The sequence below is a fragment of the Castanea sativa genome, chromosome 11 (genome assembly GCF_040712315.1).
Source record: "Castanea sativa cultivar Marrone di Chiusa Pesio chromosome 11, ASM4071231v1".
In the NCBI taxonomy this organism is placed as follows: domain Eukaryota; kingdom Viridiplantae; phylum Streptophyta; class Magnoliopsida; order Fagales; family Fagaceae; genus Castanea; species Castanea sativa.
The window spans coordinates 57,970,188-57,990,079 of NC_134023.1; the positions used below are offsets into that span (position 1 = coordinate 57,970,188).

Consider the following 19,892-nt stretch of genomic DNA (forward strand, 5'->3'; position numbering starts at 1 on the left):
TGTTTTATCAACCTGGTTCTCTACGTTTAGAAGCCTATTTCGATGTTGATTATGCCGAAAATCCGGATGATCGTCGCTCAACTGGTGGCTACTGTATTTATCTTGGATATAATCCCATATCTTGGAGTGCCAAGAAACACCGTACTGTATCTCGCTCAAGCACAGAAGCAGAATACCGTCAATTGGCATAAACTGCAGCTGAGATTTCATGGCTGCGATCATTGTTCAAGGATTTGGGTGTCTCTCTTTCAACTCCACTTATTTGGTGTGACAATATTAGTTCCATCTCTTTAGCCTCAAACCCGGTGTTTCATGCACGCACTAAACATTTGGAAGTAGATTACCATTATGTGCGTGATAAGGTTGTTCGCAAGGAGTTGGATGTTCGCTACATTTGTACTACAGATCAGGTAGCAGACGTGTTCACCAAAGGGCTTTCTTCTGCTCGTTTCAAATTATTGGCCAACAAGCTTATGGTACGCTCTTGTCCCATTAGCTTGCAGGGGTGTGATAATCATAAGGCTGATGTGTCTACTTCAGAGTCAAATACTGCCAGCCAAGAGTCCAAACATATTGCCATAAAATAATCCAATTCAAATTCAAATACTTGCCAAACATAAGTCAGCCAATATCACATCCCTTGATTCTAGCTGATTCATACTGCCAACCATAAGTCAGTCAGCCAATATCACATCCCTTGATTCTCTCCTCCGTAGCACATCCCTTGATTCTAGCTGATTCTCTATTAATGTAAATCTGTTGTAATTATATTCTCTACAATGTAGGGAAGTTTGTCTATAATCTTTTAGTATAAATACAAAGCAAGACACGCCTCACTTGGTGTGGTTTTTCAACCCAACATAAACTCTATACTATCTATTCCTTTAGATTGTATGATAGATGTTTGCTTTGTATCTATAATCTCTGGTCTCTTTTTCCGTGTTAGCATCATTGCATGCAATTTCTTGTGTATTCTATAAAAGCTGGAAAAAACTGGTTTGAGTTTATTGGTTATTGTGAAAGGTATTTTGTGTTTGTTCGTACTATGTGTGCTCTGTTTCTGCAATTTGGTATTTTAAATATTAGTTGAATACAATATTATATATGCTTATGACCTTATAGTGATTCACGTGGCTCTATAACCTCCTTTCTTTTGCTGGCTATGTATTGTCTATTTTATAGAGTGATTGTCAAACTTTGATTTGTCTTTAGTGCAGATTTTGTTTTTGGTACCGTGTAGAATACTTTTATCTTTATATATCTTTTGTACATTATGACATTACACAATGACTATTTGGTTTTTTATATAATATATGTTTATTTTTCCTTAAAGTAATACTTGAATGTAGTGCAGTGTCAATTTTTTCTAGATTGTTGTATTATATAAAACAATGCTTCAATTGGATTTTGAGAATTCAATCTGATGGAGTTTTATTTTGACAGAAATGTCGAATGAAATTGTGCATGTTGCTGCCCCTATTACTGTTCCTGTTAATCACAGAGAATAGCCAGAAAAATTCAATGGTACTGAGTTTAAGAGATGGCAACAAAAAATGCTGTTCTATCTCACAACATTGAATTTGGCAAAATTCTTATATGAGAATGCTCCAAAACTCAAAGAAATTGAGACAAATAAGCAAGTGGTTGCTACTGTGGAAGCATGGAAACATGCTGACTTCCTCTGCAAAAACTATATTCTGAATGGATTGGACAACACATTGTATAGTGTGTATGGTTCAATCAAGACAACAAAAGAATTATGGGATTCCTTGGATAAGAAATACAAGATAGAAGATGTTGGAACTAAAAAGTTCATTGCAGGCAAACTTCTGGATTAAAAAATGGTGGATTCCAAAACTGTGCTTAGTCAAGTGCAAGAGCTATAGGTAATCTTACATGTTATACATGCTGAGGGTATGTCTATAAGTGAATCATTTCAAGTGGTTACTATCATTGAGAAACTGCCTCTGTAAGGTCACAATTTGGTTCCCAAACCCAAAGGATAGATGAACTTCGGCCCAAAGAGCCCGATACAATGAATTTATAGAGAGTGGGTTCAAAAGCTGGGCTTTAGTGAGTTAGACAATATGTAAAGTGGATCCAGATGACAAGAAAATGGAGATGGACTGGTTTAAAATAAAGAAAAATTACCCTTGGCACAGTCCGAAAACGTCAGTTCCTATATATATATATATATATATATATATATATATATATTTTCCTTCTCAAATTTGATTACAAGTTCAAATCTAGATTGCAATAGTCTTCTCCTCTCAATTTCTCGATAGTTTTATACCACTTTCTCCTCCTTGTTTCCCCTTCCACGTGTAGACCTAGATTGCTAGTGCTGATACTTGTCCCATTAGCCCCTTCTTGAAGTCTTTGAGCAACAGTTGTAAGGCTGAAAATCACTGTTTAAACATCACTTCCTCATTAATGCGGCTAGAGACTTGGATACAGAGTATTTAGTGCAATGGTAGTAGCTTTCTCTTAGATATTTTATAGCCGTTCCTTTGCTCTGTGCTCCCTTGAAACATATCATCATCAATAGAACCTCCTGAAAGATCATTCTAGACAACCAAGACATACCATTTGACCTTTGCTTCACCTAGCCGAGGAGACACCTCTCCTCGGCCTACCACCCTTAGCGTCCTTGGTCACAACTTGCTCGTGGACCCCTAGGTCTGACGTCTTTATTACCATTAGTTTGTCCTCAAACCAATGAACACCTTTGGACAAAGCCCATGGCCCAATATGCATTTTTGGGCCTTTTATCCCTACAGCCTCAATTTTGGAAAGATTTTAAAAATTACCTAAAGCATAAGCGCAAGGAAATGCGGCTAAAAGACTTGATCGTAAGATTGAGAATTGAGGAAGACAATCATTCTTTCGAAAAAAGCCGTAGGGAATCACTACATGGAATCTAAAGCAAACATTGTAGAGCATAATAAGAATAAGAGGAAGTACACTAGTGAAAGTCCAGATCAAGGAACTAGTAGGGGTAACCTTACAAAATTCAACAGAAAATGCTATGTGTGTGGCAAGATGGGGCATTATGCTAAGGACTGCCATAAGCGTAAAGATCAAGGGACCAAGAAAGCCTTTCAAGCCAACATTACAGAAGTGGAAAATCTTTCTAAATATGCGAATGATATAGACATTTCTGCAATGATTTCTTAAGTGAACTTGGTAGGAGGAGATACCAAAGAATGATGGATGAACACTAGGTCTACTCACCATGTATGTTTAGATCATAATTTGTTTTCATCATACCATCTTGTAGGCAATGGAGAAGAAATATTCACGGAGAATTCCTCAACCTTTAAGGTTGTAGGAAAAGGAAAGGTAATATTGAAGATGACTTCAGGCAAGAAACTTACTTTGACTGATGTGTTGCATGTGCCAAATATTCATAAGAATTTTGTTTCTTGCTCACTGTTGACTAAGAATGGTTTAAATTGGTCATTGAATTTGACAAGTTTGTACTCACAAACAATGGTATGTACGTGGGAAAAGGTTATATGAGTAATGGGCTATTCAAAATTAATATAGAGTGAATCTAGAATATTGCAAGTGTAGGTGGTTTGTAAAAATTTAGGTGTGATACCGTAGCCGTGTGATATATATATATATATATATATATATATATATATATATATATATATATATATATATATAGCTTGTAGTTTATGTACTTTTGTATTGTAAGAGTATAGATATAATACTATATGTGTTTGATGTTAGATATCTATAATTACTTTATTACTATTTCGGCTTCTCTTTTACTTTATTATTATTATATGTGTTTGGTGTTAGATATCTAGAATTACTTCAGGAGGCTTATATGTGTCTAAGCACTCTAATCAAAAGAATTCAGTTATTTAGTTTACAACTTCACGTCTACAATTTGTTGTTTGAATTTTATATTTGCCCTCACATAACATATAGGTTGTGTTTGTTATTATTGCTTAAATAATAGTTTTTAGTATTTAGACAACATTACACGTATTTTCATACATTTTTCACCTACACGTATTTCTACAAAACAACAATAATGTTACTAAACGGGCTCTAATAACTGGGACTTCTAGAACCTTTTAGACATGAAAAGAGTTTAGCCTCATCATTACCACTAAAGGGGTTTGACAAAATGTCTGAGAGAAATTTGAAATTACTTCAATTATTTTCTTTTATATGTTTTGATCTATTCATGTAGAGAGTAACGAGGGTGAAAATGGCCAAATACCACAATTTTCAGAAATTTGTAGCAATTAAGCACAGTTTCGGAACTAAATGGGAATCTACCACTTTTAGGTACACAAGCTCACTAAACTCGAGTTCTAAATGGTACTCGACTTTAGTAAACTCGAGTTTCTAGTTTCATTCAACCGTGGCGCTACTAACCTGGAATTTGTGCAATTAAAAAAAATAATGTGGTACTCGAGCTTGGTAAACTCGACTTCCATGCAACACAATACTCGAGCATACCAGGTTCGAGTGTGTTTATTTTTATGTTTGTGTTAATTTTTTTTCTACGGTACTCGAGCTTGGTAAGCTCGATTTCATTGTAAAATGGAACTCGAGTTTGCTAAGCTCGAGTTCCTTATAATTTTTTTTTTTGAATAATCGACAAACAAACATAAACATAACAATAAGTAGTTTTTTATGTTTTTATTTATTTAAATAGAAGTATTGTAAAATATAGAGATTTTAATTTCAAAATATGAATTTTTAGACCACTCATACCCCTTGTTCATTCATTTTTAACACACTCATCAATTTCTAACTTCTCGAAAGTATTATGGTCAAATTGTTTAAAAGATTGGGAGTTACAATGAGAAATTAGAACAACATGTAAAAAAAAAAAAAAAATCTCACTCCATTTTTAGCCATGCGCACACCGAAAGAAGTTTAAGCTACATCTAGATGTGTAAGTTCTTGACTTGCAGTATTTTTAAGAGGAATGTTAAACATTTTTTTATGTATACCTAAATGTTTGGCTGATGATGTGAAAGTCGCTTTGGCAACTTTTTTTCTTGGCGAGTTGTAGCACCCCATGTTTAGATAACTTGTGACTGTTTTCTCATAAAACACCTAGTGAAATCGTGTTTTCTAAATTTAAAAACTAAATCTGAATGCTTTTCATGTTTAAATTTCACAATAATCGAATCTATTTTTCTCCATTGATAAAATTATCTTTCTAATATACACATGTTGTATCACGATTGACAGAAAAGTGCTCATTAGGTGTCCTCTCTTTTCTGTGGAAGACCACTCTGATAGATATAGCAACGATGTCGTAGATAAAAGACCTAGTCCAAGTCCAAAGATCACTCTGCTGAAGATGACCACATAAAAAGAATTTGAAAGGGAGAATGATATCGACCCCAAAATGACCACAATATTTTCCCTCAAAAATCACAAATTTTCTGAGAAAAATTTATTCGATTATTGTGAAATTCAAACATAAAAAAGCATTCAGATTTGGCTTTTAAATTTAGAAAACACAATTTCAGTAGGTGTTTTATGAGAAAACAGTGACCAATTTATGCAATGAATAGTAAATAATTTATGCGGAAAAGAGAGTGAACAATTTTTTAAATAATGCTGAACATAAAATAATTTTATGCAAAATACTAGAAATAGTTTATGCAAAAAAATGTGAACAATTTTTATGAGAAAACAATGAACAATTTTAATTAATGAAGAAAACAAATTTTATGAATGCAATAAGCAGATTTGAATATACAGTAAACATAATGTGTAGAGAGCAAATTTTATTAATGTAGAAACACATTTTATCAATGCAGAAAAATAGATTCAATTATTGTGAAATCCAAACATGAAAAAGTTTTCAAATTTGGCTTTTAAATTTAGAAAACACGATTTCACTAGGTGTTTTATGAGAAAATAACAAGTTATCTAAACATGGGGTGCTACAACTCGCTAAGAAAAAAAAGTTGCCAAAGCGACTTTCACATCATCAGCCAAACATTTAGGTATACATAAAAAAATGTTTAACATTCCTCTTAGAAATACTGCAAGTCAAGAACTTACACATCTAGATGTAGCTTAAACTTCTTTCGGTGTGCCCATGGCTAAAAATGGAGTGAGATTTTTCTTTTACTAACCCCCAATATTTTAACCAATTTGACCATAATGCTTTCGAGAAGATAGAACTTGATGAGTGTTAAAAATGAATGAACAAGGGGTATGAGTGGCCTAAAAATTCATATTTTGAAATTAAAATCTCTATATTTTACAATGCTTCTATTTAAATAAATAAAAACATAAAAAAAAACTACTTATTTTTATGTTTATGTGTATTTGTCGATTTTTCCAAAAAAAAAGTTATAAGGAACACGAGCTTAGCAAACTCGAGTTCCATATTACAAGGAACTTGAGCTCACCAAGCTCGAGGACTGTAGAAAAAAAATTAACATAAACACAAAAATAAACATACTCAAGCCTGGTATGCTAGAGTATTGTGTTGCATGGAAGTCGAATTTACCAAGCTCGAGTACCACAATTTTTTTTTAATTGCACAAATTCCAAGTCATTAGCGCCACGGTGGAATGAAACTAGGAACTCGAGTACTATTTAGAACTCGAGTTTAGTGAGCTCGAGTACCTAAAAAGTGATAGATTCTCATTTAGTTTCGAAACAGTGCTTAATTGCTACAAATTTCTAAAAATGGTGGTATTTGGCCATTTTCACCCTCGTTACTCCCTACATGAATAGATCAAAACATGTAAAAGAAAATAATTGAAGTAATTTCAAATTTCTCTCAGACATTTTGTCAAACACCTTTAGTGGTAATGATGAGGCTAAACTCTCTTCATGTCCAAAAGGTTCTAAAAGTCCCAGTTATTAGGGTTATATGAGTAATGAGCTATTCAAAATTAATATAGACTGAATCTGGAATATTGCAAGTGTGGTTTGGTTTGTAATAATTTAGGTGTGATACTGTAGTCGTGCAATATAGAAGTGACTTACACACGCACATATAGCTTTTAGTTTAAGTACTTTTGTATTGTAAAAGTATAGATATAATACTTCAGGAGGCTTATATGTGTTCGATGTTAGATATCTAGAATTACTTTATTATTATTTCGGCTTCTCTTTAACTGTGTATATGATTCTTTACACTTTTCCTTTTGACTGCTTTTTGAAAACGTTGTTTGGCCTATTACCAAAAGAAAAGAAAATTATATGGCCTGGATATATAAAGTGACAGGCTAGACTAGTCAGATCTTTTAATATGCTTAAGTTAGCCATGTGAATTTGTAATATAAATCAAAGCTAGTAATTTACATATATTACTTTAACTTTTTATGGACGTGATGAACTGGATTGGCCATCATTTGTATTCACGGTTTTGTGAAATAGTTTCTTTGCAATAACTATTTATTGACTTAATGTTATATTATGATTTTAATGCACGTATGTGATTATGATCATTGATAACATTGAGTGGAATTGAAATGGTTCAGCAAAACGGTGATGTGTGGAGCAAATGGTGCAATCCATTTGGACAAAACAAAGGAGGAATGATAGAAAATATGTAATTAGTTGCCTCAAAGAAAATATGTAAGACACTATGAATTATGGAAAGGTAAAATAACTTTTTTATAATTCTTTAAATGTGGGGGTGTCTTCTTAAAAAGAAGGTGGTAGGATCAAAACTCATGTGAAGGCTGATTTAAAGAGGTTTTGTTTGAGATACAAAACAATGAACAATGACATAAGAAATATGCTACCTATTTCTAAATGTGTAATTACCAACTAAGTGTCTTGGTAGTACACATAATTATGGTAGGTCTTGATATATTCGTCAGAGACATATTATCATGAGGCAGTTGCTCTCAAATGGAAGTTGTTCCAAATTATAAAAATGGATTTGTAATCAGTTGTTTGAATGGAGAGCAAGTAAACTACTCATCAAGAGGAATGAGGTTAAAGTCTATGACATAAAAGTCTCTGGGATGACAACCTAACCTAGCTGACTGGAGATTCCAAGATCTAAGTTCAAAGGGACAACCGAATCATGAAGACTAGTTTTTATCACTATAGAGGTTACATCTCACATCCGTTCCTATGATGAAATAGTGATGCATGTAAGCAATGTTCAGGGTAAGCTTTGTTTTTAATGATTCTTATATCTTAAAATTCCAAGTGGGGTATAACAGGATACTTTTAATAAGAATCACCTATATGAGTGTGAAGTGGGTCGCTTCCATTAGAGTTTCAAGACTGAATTCTCTAAAGCACTTCATGAATTTACCAGGATATGTTTAGGACCGAACTGAACACAACTATAAGAACGAAATATGTTTGAAAAGGAGCTGTGTGAATTCTATTGTCTTGGTATACACAAACGGTTGACAGTTCAAAAATATCGTGTTCACTGATTAGCTAGTATATCTGATAATCTTTTACAAAGGAAAGTTCAAGCCAGAAGCTACTTCTCCCGATACAGTAACTTTTCTTTTACTCTCTCTGTGTCTGCATCATCATTTGCATTGCGTTTATCAATTTCTATTCATGTGGGGGATTGTTGGAAAAATAGCATAGAGTGAATAAGAATGATATTTTCTATGTTCATTTGAAGATGTTATTAAAAGTAGTAAAAATCCGGAGTCCCACATAGGAAAGGAAATAGATAATATATGAGTTTATATGCTCATGAGTAGGATATTGGGTTGGGCTTTTGGCATATGTAGACTGAGCCTACTTTTATAAATAATAATATTTTATTATTAAAATTTTTAAGTTAGTTAGTCTGTGCACAATAGTTATTACTGAAATAGAGTGTCTGTTCAGTAACATATAATTTTTCATAGTCCCTCGTTTTCGTACTGTAGATCATTTTATCTCAAGAGACAAATGTCTGTGAGTCTTAAAGCACCACAGTAATTGTGTGAGGGGCAAAATCTGCTTTAAGGAGATTGTGTTAAACGCAAAACTTAATCTGAATTATTCATCATTCACACATTTGGTCAATAAGTTTTTAATTATTTGCAGATTTTTACTTATATATATTCAGTATTTGTTTATTGTTTTTGTCTATCAAATCTATTTGTGTTATTGTTTATTCTTAGATTCGTGTATTTTTTTTTTCTCTATCACAAAAGTAAATTATTAAAATATATCCAACAATCTTAAAACAAATTTATGTATTTAAATTTATTTTTATGATTCACGGCGAAAGAAATTTGTTGTTATACCCTACACAAAACTTAGAAAAATAAGAGTTATGTTTACTGCATAAATATCTACTTATTTATATTATAAATTAATTCATGATCTTCATGTTACGTGTTTGACTGTGTTAGAGATATTTATTTTTCAGTATCTATCCATCTTCTTTATTTATATTATATAATATTAAGATATTTGTCTCTTTGCATTTTTGATTGACTGGGAGTCATGTGTGTAGATTGAATGATTTGTTTGCTTTGTATCTGCAATCTCTGATGTCTTTTTCCGTGTTAGCATCATTGCATGCAATTCCTTGTGTATTCTATAATAGCTGGAAAAATCTGGATTGAGTTTATCGGTTATTGCGAAAGTTAAATTGGGCCAAACGCAAGAAATAACACAGCCCTAATCCGATTCGGGCAGGCACAGTCCCACACCGACCTGTGTTTCTGGAAGGCTCTAGAACTTGCGCCACTCACTATATAATCTAATCTTTTCCGCTCCTGTACTTAACCAACAGATCTCTCTCTCTCTCTCTCTCTCTGACTTCCACCATGAAACGTAGTTTCAGTGATGACGTTTCCGCCGTCAACGTCAAAAGCTCCGCCGTGAAACCCGTTTTCCTAGCCAGAGCGGAACGTGAAGCCTTAGCCCTAAAACGCCGTCAACAAGAAGCCGACGAAATCAACAAAAGCCGTCAAATCCTCCTCTCCTCCGCTTTCAACAACAACAACCACAACCGCCACAACAGCAGCGATCTCAACAAACCCTCCGATTCCGATCGCCACCGCGACCGTGACCGAGATCGGCGCAACAGAGACCGTGAGCGCGAAGAGGATGCCAAGTCTCGCGAGCGTGCGCGGGTGGAGAAGTTGGCGGAGCGAGAGCGCGAGAAAGAGCTCGACTCCATTAAAGAGCAGTACTTAGGGTCGAAGAAGCCAAAGAAGCGAGTTATCAAACCCAGCGAGAAGTTCAGATTCTCGTTCGATTGGGAGAACACGGAGGACACTTCTCGCGACATGAACGCACTCTACCAAAACCCTCACGAGGCTCAGCCCTTGTTCGGACGAGGCTTCCGCGCCGGCGTCGATCGCCGCGAGCAGAAGAAGCTCGCGGCCAAGAACGAGAAGGAGACGCGAGAGGAGATTCGCCGGAAGGATGGGGTGGAGGAGAGGCCGGAGGAGGCTGCGGCTCAGAAACTCAAAGAACAAGCTGCTGAGAAGTACGGCAATTTGGACATGAGAGTCGATCGACACTGGAGTGATAAGAAGCTCGAGGAAATGAGGGAGAGAGATTGGAGGATTTTCAGAGAGGATTTCAGTATCTCCTATAAGGGTTCGAAGATTCCTAGCCCTATGAGGGCTTGGGACGAGAGCAAATTGAGTCAAGATCTGTTGAAGGCGGTCGAGAAAGCCGGGTACAAGAAGCCTTCGCCTATTCAAATGGCGGCCATTCCACTCGGCCTACAACAGCGCGACGTGATTGGGATTGCAGAAACTGGTTCTGGCAAGACTGCTGCTTTCGTTCTCCCTATGCTCAGTTACATTACTAGACTACCTCCTATGAATGAAGAGATCGAGGCCGAAGGGCCTTATGCCGTTGTAATGGCACCCACTCGCGAGCTTGCTCAGCAAATTGAGGAAGAAACTAATAAGTTTGCTAAGAATTTGGGGATCAGAGTGGTCTCCATTGTTGGTGGGCAGTCTATTGAGGAACAAGGGTTTAGGATTAGGCAAGGGTGTGAGGTTGTCATCGCTACGCCGGGGCGTTTGATTGATTGTTTGGAGAGGCGATATGCGGTTCTCAATCAGTGTAATTATGTTGTTCTTGACGAGGCTGATCGGATGATAGATATGGGATTTGAGCCACAGGTTATGGGTGTGTTGGATGCAATGCCTTCTAGCAATTTGAAACCTGAAAACGAAGATGAAGAGCTTGATGGGAAGAAGATTTATAGAACCACTTATATGTTTAGTGCCACCATGCCGCCTGCAGTGGAGCGGCTTGCTAGAAAGTATCTGAGGAATCCTGTTGTGGTAACTATAGGTACTGCTGGAAAGACCACCGATTTGATATCCCAACATGTGATGATGGTTAAGGAATCCGAGAAGCTTTCTAGGTTGCAGAGATTGCTTGACGAACTTGGTAATGATAGGACTGCAATTGTGTTTGTTAACACTAGGAAGAATGCAGATAATGTTGCCAAGAACTTGGATAAGGCAGGCTATCGTGTTACAACCTTACATGGTGGAAAGTCGCAGGAGCAGAGGGAAATTAGTCTCGAGGGGTTTAGGGCGAAGAGATACAATGTCCTCGTTGCCACCGATGTTGCGGGGCGTGGGATTGACATACCCAATGTCGCCCAAGTCATAAATTTTGATATGCATGGGAGTATTGACACCTACACGCATCGTATTGGACGAACAGGACGTGCAGGCAAGACGGGTGTGGCCACTACATTCTTGACTCTTTCAGACTCTGATGTGTTTTATGATCTCAAGCAGATGCTTATCCAGAGTAACAGTAGTGTTCCTAATGAACTTGCAAGGCACGAGGCTTCCAAGTTCAAGCCAGGTTCAGTTCCTGATAGACCACCAAGAAGCAAAGACTTTGTTTTTGCCAATTGAGAAAGTTTTGAAGCTTGTGAAGACACTTTTAGGCGAAGTCTCCGTGTCAATTGTGCCATATGACAGTTTTTAGTAGCTTAAACTTAGTGATTCAGGTAAGGAACTGCAATAGATAATAGGATTTCTGGGACCTGATTGTTAAGACCTGCCTTCCTTGAAGGGGGAATTGATTGTTAAGACCTGTTTGTTCTGCTGATTATTTATTGTAGGAATATCTTCACGATGATATCAGTTGAGAATGTTGTATATAATCTCTGTTTTTATTTCAACTGTAGTGTGGGTTTGTTTATTCAATTTACTTTGGTCCAATACGGTCCATTTTGCTCCAATTTGGTACATGGCGGGAGTCTTGCCCCTAATTATTGTTATAAAAGTTAAAAATCTTGGCGCTAATTAGTATGATTATAGCAAAGCAGAACAGTGCAAAAAAATAATTAAATAAAACAGAGAAAGTCGAACCAAAGCTTGAAATCAGGGTTAGGAATGTCAGATTACCTCCCAGAGGAAGTGGTGCTGGAAATTCTGCAAAGACTAGGTTTTTATTATAAAATAAACCACGATTTTTATATAAGCTGATGTAAATACTCTTTATTGAAAAAGGAAAATAAATTACTAAAGAAAGGAATTAGAACCTGGATTTTCCACTTCCTCGAGGCAAAAATCTAGAGTAGAATAGGTGGTAATCATTCCATCTATAGTCCTTACATTTATCCCATCCAAAAGAGGTATAATATTTTACACAACTTATTTAATAATGTTATAGGCATAATAATTTTCACAATATTTTTCGTAGCAATTGAGTTTGTGAATTTTTATTTCTCATATGGGCTAGTCACTGATTCTACTTTATCACATACCATTAACAACTTGCTTGCCAATTTAACAATTGAAGTAAACTAGTGTGAAAAAATGTATTTTCTCAACTCTTGCAGCTTATTTCCATGCTTCCAGAAAGTGCCGAAACCGATCTGAAGAGTCTATATTTACTTTTTCCACAACTTCTTGCTCGTGTCTACTTGTGCAGTTGTGCTCCCCTCTAGTTTTTGCATTCCTTTCTCCTTCATCAAAATAGAATACACACTTTTGACTATGTAGTATCCAAATCTATTTAGCTTCAGGTAACCTACAACTCAATGGAATTTCCTTTATTGTTTTTCATCTCTGTGGCATGAAGATGTAGTCTATCAATCTTCAGTTCCACTCTCTGCTATGTTCATCTATGATCAATTAGTGAGCTCACTACAGCTTCGGGGTGGAGCTTTCTTGGTGAGACTAGCATATAAAATATTGGGGTGGAGAATTATTTGTCACTCCAAATCTTGACATCACCTATTCTACATCTCATACATATACTGAGCATCATTCGCGCCCCTAAAGATACTTCTCTAAGCATATGAACCAGCTCCATTCAGATTCGCCTCCATGAAATTGCTTGTTACAAAATATCTGGCTTTGTTTAGTTTACTCTATAAAGAAGTGAACTGCTGTCACTCATTAACTGCCACCCTACTTTGCTATTAAAGCTAAATTAAACTCACAAAGCTCTTTAAATCCCATTCCTGCATGTTACTTGGGTACCCACATTGTCCCATCTCAAAGTTTTATTTTTTTTTTTTTCCTTTCTCTGTCCATATGAATCTACTAGAATATTCACATTTTAGAAACCAAGTCTCGCATAATTTCTCTAAGAGCCTAAAACTGAAACAACTCATAGCGTATGTAAAAATGACATAGGCCACTACCTTGATTAGTGTTTCTTTCCCAACTTGAAGTAGCAGCTTCTCTTTTGACTTTTGAAGCTTCTTCCATATCCTTTCTTTTACTTCAACAAATGCTTTTTTTTTTTTTATCTTCAAATTCAATGAGGGTAGTAAGAGGTAATTTTTCATATTGATTCAGTGCCAAACTCCTAGCATAGTTAGGATTACATCCTGCCTCTCAACTAATATATTTCCACTAAAAATATATATATATATATTTTCTTCTCACAAATTACTAAGTTGAGTTCTCTTTATATTGTCTGAGGATATCTTAGATTTCTATGTACTTATCCATGGATGGCAGATGCTCAGCAGAACACAGGATTGTCACTTGCAAAGAAAATGTGAGTAATTTTTGGAATTCGTCCATGCAAGCTTTTTTTAGTTCACACCCAATGCAAATGCATGGAGAGAGAGAGAGAGGGCCTTATTTCAAACCCCTCGTGGGATAAACACATCCCTTTGGTTCTCCATTTAACAAAATAAAATAACAATAGAGACATTTCTTTACAATTAATATCCATTATTCATGAAAACCCAATCATCTTATCAATATTTTCAAGAAACACTCATTTTACCCTACCATCAGTCTTATTCAAATCGAGTTTTAATGCCATATGACCCCATCTATCCATTCTCTATTAATAATATAGGTATTTGACTACTAAATAAGAATGCGTAGGCATGTTACTTGAGATGGAAGCTAGTTCACTATAAATACTCATATTATTTAATTGTTTCATTGTCATCATCATCATCATGAATATCATCCTCTACATGTGTAGAATACTCATATTGAGCATTTGGAGCTATAACCTATAACTTGTAGTTGTTTGTTGGAATTCTTCAATACCAACTTCTGCACGCGGCTCCAACTGTATGTACAACTCAATCATAGTCACTTCGGATATTCTCTCCAACTTGTCAAACATGATCTTTACATGTTTGTCTGCTTCTATTGCCATATACTTGTAATTAATCCGGTCTTTTAATACTTCATGTGGCATACGATAAGTAATTTGTACGTTGTGCACAGCAGAATTCATACACAATTCTTCCATAACTGTCTTCTTCAATTCATCAAGAGTCTTCAACCTTCGGTCAATTTGGATAAACTCCAACTTTATACCTGGCCCTTCAAATGACAATCCCTTGTTCACATTGGCATTCTTAAGCGGACCACCGTAGTATAGGATTATATCAATTACAGTCATTGTGAACCTGTTCAAGTCAAGTTATTATATTAGTTAAAAGAAACATTTTATCTAGTCAAACTACACAAAGTGCAAATTCCCATTCATTCAAAGGGCATGAACTTTATTACACATTCATTACACATTTCATACCCAAATCCTTTTTCCGTCATGCTAAGACTACCCATTTCAAAAAAAAAAAAAAACCAAAATCCTTGCAAAAGTATACAACATTTTATCTAATCACATTTACATACCCAATACAAAAAAAGTCATTTCATTACACATTCAAAGGGCATAAATTACATACCTATTTCATTACAATTCATTCGAAGGGCATGAGTAAGTCACTCATTTCATTACATACTCATTTCATACCCATTCAAAGGGCATGAATTACATACTCATTTCATTACATTTCATTCACTACCAATTTCGTACCCAAAACAATGATGAATAAAGTCAAAAACCTTATAAGATCATGATAAAAATAAGAGCCTAGAAATGATGAATCTTGATAACAAAAATCATGCAAATAAATACTCAAAAAATTAACACTAACAAAACAAAGTTCTATAATTCACAATATTGGTATCTTAACTAAATTATGTTAACTATCTACAAAATAAATAGTCAAATTCTTTAACCCACACCCAACAACAAATAATACCCAACTACAATGACAAAGTCCTCAAAAAATCCTTACTTGAGATATGAATTTGTTGAGAAAAAAGAGCAGTGAGAGAGACAATGTGGTGAGTGAGAGTGAGAGGCAATGTGGTGAGTGAGAGTATGAGAGTTATGAGTGACTGAGGAGTGTGAGGCTGAGTGTGGGTGAGAGAGTGAGAGCAAAGATTGTTAGTGATTGTGTATGCTAAGTGTGGGTGAAGAGAGTGAGAGTTATGAGAGTGACTGCATGTTTATAAATTTTGCCCAGCAAAACTCAAGTCTATAAGACTCGAGATCTAACTAAATTTTAATTAGATTTCAAGTCTTATAGACTCGAGATCTATGTGTCAAAAACATTATTCCCTTAGAAAATCAAGTCTTAAAAACTCGATTTTTATTTGGTAGAACTCGAGTCTTAATCTATGTGGCATTTTCCTGTCTAGGTCATCAAGTACAAAGCGATACAAAGCAAGTCTTTGAGACTCAAGTTTTAAATACATCTCGAGTTTCTAAAACTTGAGATGCTAGTTTTCTATATCCTTTCAAATGCGTGTTAACTTACTATTTTGTCCCCCCCGTACAATGCTAGAAGCCAAATATCCTCAAGAAATCATTGAAAAGGTAGAAAATAAACTAGCAAGTTGGAAGAAGCAATATTTATCAAAAGGAGGAATGATCACTCTTATCAAAAGTACATTTATCTAGACTACCAATGTGGATAAATAATCTTTTCCATATCAACACAACCAAAATAAATAAATGCAGTGCTGAAGCTAATTCTACATCATCTATTCAGCTAAACAAAATAGTACTTATTTTTGGGCAAACCCCACATTTATTAAATTTTTACAACAAACCTTGGGGTTGTCACTAGGATCACCCCGATGCAACTCCCACACTCAATACAATGTGATACATTTAATCAATCGAAACCCCTAACAAATGTCATGACTCTAGCTACAGTTACATGGTTCTAAAAACTTTTAAATGTTTGGCTCATCTCTTTTATATATATATATATATATATTGTTCCATCTTATACTTTGTTGAATGTACAACAGTGCAAAATAACATGTCATGTACAAAACACAAAATCAGAAGGCAATGGCTGATCAAATCAGAAAAACCCAAGCAAGTCTAATGAAACGGTAAGTGTAAAGCACATTTTGATATTGAATATGGATTAGTTGTGACAAGTTCAGCATATAGAAAAAGAAAGTAACATCAGTCTTTCTTCTATATTTACTGTTTCCAGCTTGCAAATGTTTAAGCTCATCATCAATGACAACCACAAAATTGCATTTAATAGTTCTAACCCCTCTTTATAGTAAGTCAATAACAAAATTAACATACAAAAGCAGTACAGTATCTAGTATATGCCAATTCCAGTCTTTCATTTATATTTACCAATTCTAGCTTGCAAAACCAAAAAATTGTATTTAAGGATTCTGACCACTGTTTTTGATAACAACTTAACATCCGAAAGCAGTATATTGAGGTTTGGAACTTCATATTTACTTATAACCACACAACAGTATCTACTACATACCAAAAAATTAGATAAAACAGAGAGAAGTAAATGCTGAAATTTTGAGTTAAATCAAGCTCATACCTGCATTTCCTCTTCCTGCTCACTCTCCTTTTGGAAACTGTGTCATTTGGTCTGTTGAGTAAGACAAGGTTCTCCATATAAATATCAACACAAAAATAGCATGGCCCACCACAAATCCCCAAATTCTTAACTTGTTCACTCTTAGGGTCATATGAAAACAGCTCCGAACCCAATCGTCCGTTTGCCTCTAGTAATATATTACCATTCCCTTGGAGACCTAATACCCTTATAATTTTTACTCCATTGAGCTTAATGGTGAACTGCTTAGTCCAAGAATCAACAACGCCATACTCTTTCATCACCCAAATGGAACAGCATTTGTTGACCGTGTGCCTATAAGTATCATGACATAAAAGAGAAAGCGATCCTCCAATTACTGAGGTATGAACATAATCACCCGTATGAAATGCACCATTTGGCACTGATATCACACGAAAAACCTCATCACCCAAGTCAAATGACAAAACTAATGGACAACCGGGCTTGTACTTATCATGTACCGCAAAATGGACAGCCCCATTTAAAGAAGCTGCCGGTCGACACCAATCAGAAAAACCAATACCCGGCGGAAAAGGGGCACTAGTTATTCTCCAAGAGCCCTCATTAAGAGAATAAGTCTCTATTAGAGGTGGTTTGGCCTCTTCAGACATATCAGTTCTATATGGAAATGCAATCCTCACCACCTTATAATCATTAGTTCGCGGATCAAACCCGAATGCTAAACGACATGTAACTTTGCCGTGTGTCTTGACAGTAATGCAAGGCTTTGGAAGGGTAATAAATTTTCTGATAGAGGGATTCCAAAGAATAAAGCGCTCGTGTTTATGAACACTGAACAAGCCATTCGCGGAACCAATTAACACAAAATGTTGGATACGACGACTCGTGAGTGGGAACTCAATGCTTTGAATTTGATCAAATGAGTCATTGTTATCGTCAATTAATTTGTAGTGCTCTACACAAGAACTATCAACGAAGTGCCTAACAATTAAATTGTTGGAGTTGGAGGGAAGTGAAAGTGATAGAGTGAGATAGGAATTGATGAAGACAGAGCTTGTAATTAGAGAGTTCCATGATTTTGAAACGCACCTGAATTGAATTAGGGATTTGACGGGAAGTCTGTGTAGAATTTCCAGCACAACTTCCTCTGGGAGATAGTCTGACATTCCTAATCAAATTTCAAGCTTTTCTGAAATTTCAATTTCAAGCTTTGGTTCGAGACTCACTGTTTTGCTTTGTTTTTGTTTTTTGAAGTGCGGTTTTGTTGTAAACCGTGCAATTTCTTTTACTCAAAAAGAATATTCAAACAAATTAGCGGCAAGATTTTTCTTTTACCAAAAAAAATTAGGGGGAAGACTCCCGCCATTGAAACCTCTAATATTTGCTTGGTCACGTGTGTGTGTGTGTTTTTTTTTTTTTAAGACCAAGCTTTTTTGGATTTCTTTTTGGTTTTTTTTTTCTTTTATAAAAAAATTAAGAAACAAACTCGCATAACAAATAAAGGAATGAAGAGAGGGTATGAGATTAAAAAAAAAAAAAAAAGAATAGTTACAATGCATGGTAAAGTTTTACATGATATAATTAATTGTTTCAATCTTTTATTATTATTTTTTTCTAATTGTAAAATTTAATAATTATGGTTATCATTAATAGTTGAGTTGTCCATGAGTTGGGTTTGTACCCAACTTAGAATCAACACACTCACTTCGGGTCTCTCATACTTGGACTTGCTATCGATCGGTGGAAGGAGGCAGTTTGGGTGGTCAGATGTCTTCAATTTTCGATCATGTCTCAGTCGATTTCAGATTGTGTGAAATATCGTCGGATTTTGCATAAATTGGCCAAATTTTGCCAAAATCTATTGGTTTTAGTCAAATCTAATCAGATTTCGATAGATTGGACAAAACCAGACCAACCAACCACTTCAATCAATGGAGAACAACAAGTTTCTAGTGTGTAGATAGTAGGGATGGTTGGAAATCAGTTTTCAATGCTTAGACTCGTTAACTGACCCGCTGGTCTTAAGTTTTAGGGGTGGAGAGTCGTTGTTGATCGTTATGTCATCAAGTCAGTCGATTTTCGATTCGAATCGGCCAAGTTAGGCAGGTTGGTCACATACTAGGTTTGGTTGGACACCCCTAATTAACAGGTATATATTACAATTTTGTTTGTAAATGAAATATGATTTGGTAAGATTTCAATAGATATTTAAATATAAGGTATAATAAAATTTCAATTAAAAAATATATAATGGAATAATAATGATGTATTAAATTATGAAAAGTTTTAAGTTTATATGACAAAATATTATAAGATCAACTAATAGTCAAAAGTTTTTTATTTCATATATTATATATTTCATAGATATGTCTAGCATCTAAATATCATATGTCAAAATGCTTTAAATACTATAACACTCTTTTTTTTAATTAAACAGTAAACAATATCAAAAGAAGATTTTTTTTTTTTTTTTTTGTTGAGAAAGAGCACTGTAATTTTATTTAACGAAAGACTAATTTGGCTTGAATTATAGCGCAAAGGTGTGGAGGAATATCCTCCATCCACACCAATAACTCGCTAACATGTCTAGTAATGTTGTGAACCATACTATTATCCTTTCTTTTGACTAAACTCCATGGATTCAATCTGGTTTGCTAACCTCTTTGCACCATCTACCAAGTGTCCGTAGTCCGCCAACAATGATCCCTCACATCAGAGTATCTATAGTGTTCTTGGAATCTCCCTTGAGGACAATAGGTGAGAGACCGATATCTAGAGCCAACCTGAGTGCTCTCTTAGCTGCAATCACTTCCACAACAGTAACCAAGTA

General features: G+C 35.2%; 2 protein-coding genes across 2 annotated transcripts; one reads left to right on the forward strand and one right to left on the reverse strand.

Annotated features, from left to right (window-relative positions):
• Positions 1–9,508: 9,508 nt before the first annotated feature.
• Positions 9,509–12,154, forward strand: LOC142617583 (DEAD-box ATP-dependent RNA helicase 21-like). The gene has a single exon (XM_075790488.1). It carries the CDS (start codon positions 9,756–9,758, stop codon positions 11,826–11,828), a length of 2,073 nt encoding a protein of 690 aa, XP_075646603.1. The 5' UTR covers positions 9,509–9,755; the 3' UTR covers positions 11,829–12,154.
• A 2,177-nt stretch (positions 12,155–14,331) lies between these two features.
• Positions 14,332–18,244, reverse strand: LOC142617740 (F-box/kelch-repeat protein At3g23880-like). The gene is made up of 2 exons (XM_075790695.1): positions 17,063–18,244; positions 14,332–14,809 (listed from the first exon to the last, which is right to left on the reverse strand). Exons 1-2 carry the CDS (start codon positions 18,226–18,228, stop codon positions 14,398–14,400), a joined length of 1,578 nt encoding a protein of 525 aa, XP_075646810.1. The 5' UTR covers positions 18,229–18,244; the 3' UTR covers positions 14,332–14,397.
• Positions 18,245–19,892: the final 1,648 nt, after the last annotated feature.

Excerpts from the sequence above, each read along its gene's own strand:
- LOC142617583 (XM_075790488.1), top strand. The coding sequence starts at position 9,756 with ATGAAACGTAGTTTCAGTGATGACGTTTCCGCCGTCAACGTCAAAAGC.
- LOC142617740 (XM_075790695.1), bottom strand. The coding sequence starts at position 18,228 with ATGTCAGACTATCTCCCAGAGGAAGTTGTGCTGGAAATTCTACACAGA. Across the intron at positions 14,810-17,062 it reads AGCAGGAAGAGGAAATGCAG|GTTCACAATGACTGTAATTG; the intron begins GTATGAGCTTGA and ends TGACTTGAACAG.